Source organism: Octopus bimaculoides, chromosome 10 (assembly GCF_001194135.2).
Source record: "Octopus bimaculoides isolate UCB-OBI-ISO-001 chromosome 10, ASM119413v2, whole genome shotgun sequence".
Lineage (NCBI taxonomy): Eukaryota > Metazoa > Mollusca > Cephalopoda > Octopoda > Octopodidae > Octopus > Octopus bimaculoides.
This window is the reverse complement of record NC_068990.1, coordinates 93,623,691-93,626,581: the sequence shown is the minus strand read 5'-3', so window position 1 is coordinate 93,626,581 and position 2,891 is coordinate 93,623,691. Positions and strand designations below refer to the sequence as shown.

The 2,891-nt window shown below is 42.6% G+C and overlaps 1 protein-coding gene across 1 annotated transcript in view; it reads left to right on the top strand.

The window, feature by feature from the left end:
* LOC106868465 (ATP-binding cassette sub-family C member 5) overlaps positions 1-2,891 on the top strand; it is a 74,543-nt gene that overhangs the window by 48,459 nt on the left and 23,193 nt on the right. Inside the window, exons 16-17 of the mRNA XM_052970999.1 lie at positions 227-299; positions 2,357-2,372. Of these exons, the coding sequence (XP_052826959.1) occupies positions 227-299; positions 2,357-2,372 (89 nt within the window). The remainder of the gene's footprint in view (positions 1-226; positions 300-2,356; positions 2,373-2,891) is intronic.

The following is a 2,891-nucleotide window of genomic DNA, read 5'->3' as shown; positions in this document are numbered from 1 at the left end:
ACCACCACTACCACCACTACTACTACCTCCACCACCCAGCTTAGTGGTTGGAAAGTTCCCTCACCCAGCTGTAAAAAAAATTCCCCCACCCCCACCCCATATGTAATGCCAGGGATCAATAGATATTACAGGATCAAATTACAAATCCTAAACCCTGACAAGTGTTATCAGAAAATTTGTCATTTGTGTTAGGACTATGAGCTAATTAGAATTAATTTAATTACAGATATAAAAAGATCATTAATATTTGTTCATTAGAGGAAGATTTCTATGACTTCCCCCATGAAGATTTAACAGAAGTAAGTCCAATATTTTTTTGCTCACATTTTCTTCTCACATGTCCTTCTTAACTCCACTTTTTTTCATTTCTTTCTAGCTCCACTTAGAAGATGAGTAATTACGTAGCTCCCACATGGCAAGAAACCTGTTCTGCTTTGGCCCTTTTCCTCTCTACTCCTTATTCCCCAAGATAAAGATGCCCCTGCCCTCAGGGTCTATTTATAGCCTTGTAAGCTGCATGGCTGGTGGCATGAAAAATGTACCCAGCACACTTTGTAAAATGGTTGGTGTTAGGAAGAGCAACCAGCCATGGAAATCATGCCAAAGCAGACACTGGAGTACAATTGAGTCCTTGGATCTAATGGATCCTGTGAAACTGTCCATTCCATGTCAGCATGGAATATAGATGTCAAATGATGATGATGATGATGACAAGAACAGCGATGCTGCATGGCAGGGAGAGCTGGGCCTTGAATGCAGACAGCTTACAAAGACTAGAAAGAAGAGAGACTGTCATGTTCCACCTGTTGTGTAATGTTAGTGTGCATGAACGCCAGAGTACAAATGTACTGAGAGAAAAACTGGGTACAAGAGGAATCAGGCGCAGTGTGCAAAAGACTGTGCTGGTCGGGTCGGGTGTGGTTGGGTGTGTGATGCATATGGAAACTGACTGATGCTGATCACTCAAAGTCAGTGAAACCTGGGGAAGAAGGAAAACTAGAGACAAAGCTTAGCTACCTTGGATGTCTTTGGAGAGGACCATTCTATCATAAATATTCAGGGAAGGTCTTCAATAAAGATGTTTATTCAGTTCTGGAGGGACTTTGGATAGTTCCCCATACAGGCAAGGGGTTTGTTTACATGAGTGGGGGGCACAGCTTTTAAGATGTGTCAGGGCAACCGTCTCAAAGAAGTTGAGAATGAACCCGTTTCATTCTCCAGTGTAGAGAAATGTCATGGGTGCTACCCTTTTCTCCTCCGACTAAACCACTAAATAATCCCCCCACATACACACACAAAGCAAGATTTCCTTTTGTACCCCACCAAAACCCTTCCTTTATTTATTTATTTATTATTTTTTTCGGGCAGAAGTCTTTCCTCCACACACACTCACACGCGCACGCACACACATGCACGCAAACACTAAAGAAGAAATAACCCTTGGGGGGTGGGGGTGGAAGAATTAACATTGCCCCCCTCAATTTATGCTAACATTTTACTTCGTTTGCTTCAAGAATAATTATGTTGAACTTATGTTAATGATTGGGATGTTTTAATTGAAACTGGACTCTTTGCCTCCATTCCTCTCCATGGAAGTGGGTTTGCTGCACCGTTTGAACTTTGAAACCCCCACCACCACCACCACTACTACCACCACCACTGTTATTGTTGTTTGAAGTGTGTGTTGAATAATAACTGGTGAGGGGTGGGGGTGGAGGATTGTTTATTATCAAGTGGAGGTGGTAGGTGCATATGAGGTGTGGGGTGGTGTCTGATAGAGGGTGTGTAGGTGTAGGTAAGCTTGGTGGGGAAGTGTGGATGAGTGTCGGATGGCTGTGAAAAAGAGATTAGCTGGTGCGAGGGAAGAAGGCACAATTGCGATGAGATTGTTGAAGCAGGATGTGTTGTATGTATTGAAGTCTCTCGCCCAATTAGAATGTCGGGGATAATGGGAGGGTCGTTTGATTTACTGGGTTGAAATACTTGGTGGCAGTGTGTGCGTGTGTGTGTGTGTGTGCGTGTGTGTGCGTGCGTGCGTGCGTGTGTGTGTGTGTGTGCATGCGTGTGTGCGTGCGTGCATGTGTGTGTGTGTGTGTGCGTGCGTGCGTGTGTGTGTTTTTTACTCACATTTTGACATGGCAAACGTTACTTCCCTCTGTTACTGAAACGGAATTTTTTTCGCTCTCTTTTGTGCTTTAAATATTTACACAAACAAACTGATGCACATTATTAAACAATGAAACCCTTTATCTTTGAATAAGGTAATTAATACTCTTGCCTTTATGAGAAGAGGGTTTATCCCAATCTCTCTATAAAGAGGTGTTAACATCACACAATTGATTCCTAATCTCCCAAGGTCAACATAGCCACCTGTAACATAAATACATAACTTCCCTTTTTTTATAACCTCCCAAGTTAAAATAAACTCACTTCACTCGAAGGACTTATTAATTTTTACAAAAAAGAAAAGAAAAAAAAGTGTTGACAGTGACTTTGAAGTTTTAGCTTGTTCACCATCATCATCATCAGACTGATCACAGTGAGCATCATACAAGAATGGTTAGGGATCGTTCAGTTTAATGTTAAATTGTTTTACAGTAGAAATAAACATTAAGATAACATCATCACCATTACCACCACCACCACCACCACCACCACCACCATCACCAACACCCTCCCCCCATCATCATCATCCTCACAGTCATTGTTATCATCATCATCATCACTGCCACCATCATCTTCATCACCATCATCATCATCACCACCACCACCACAACCACCACCACCAACACCCTCCCCCTATCATCATCACCATTGTCATCATCATTTAACGTCTGTATTCCATGCTGGCACAGGTTGGATGGTTTGACAGGAGCTGGTAAGGCCAGGGT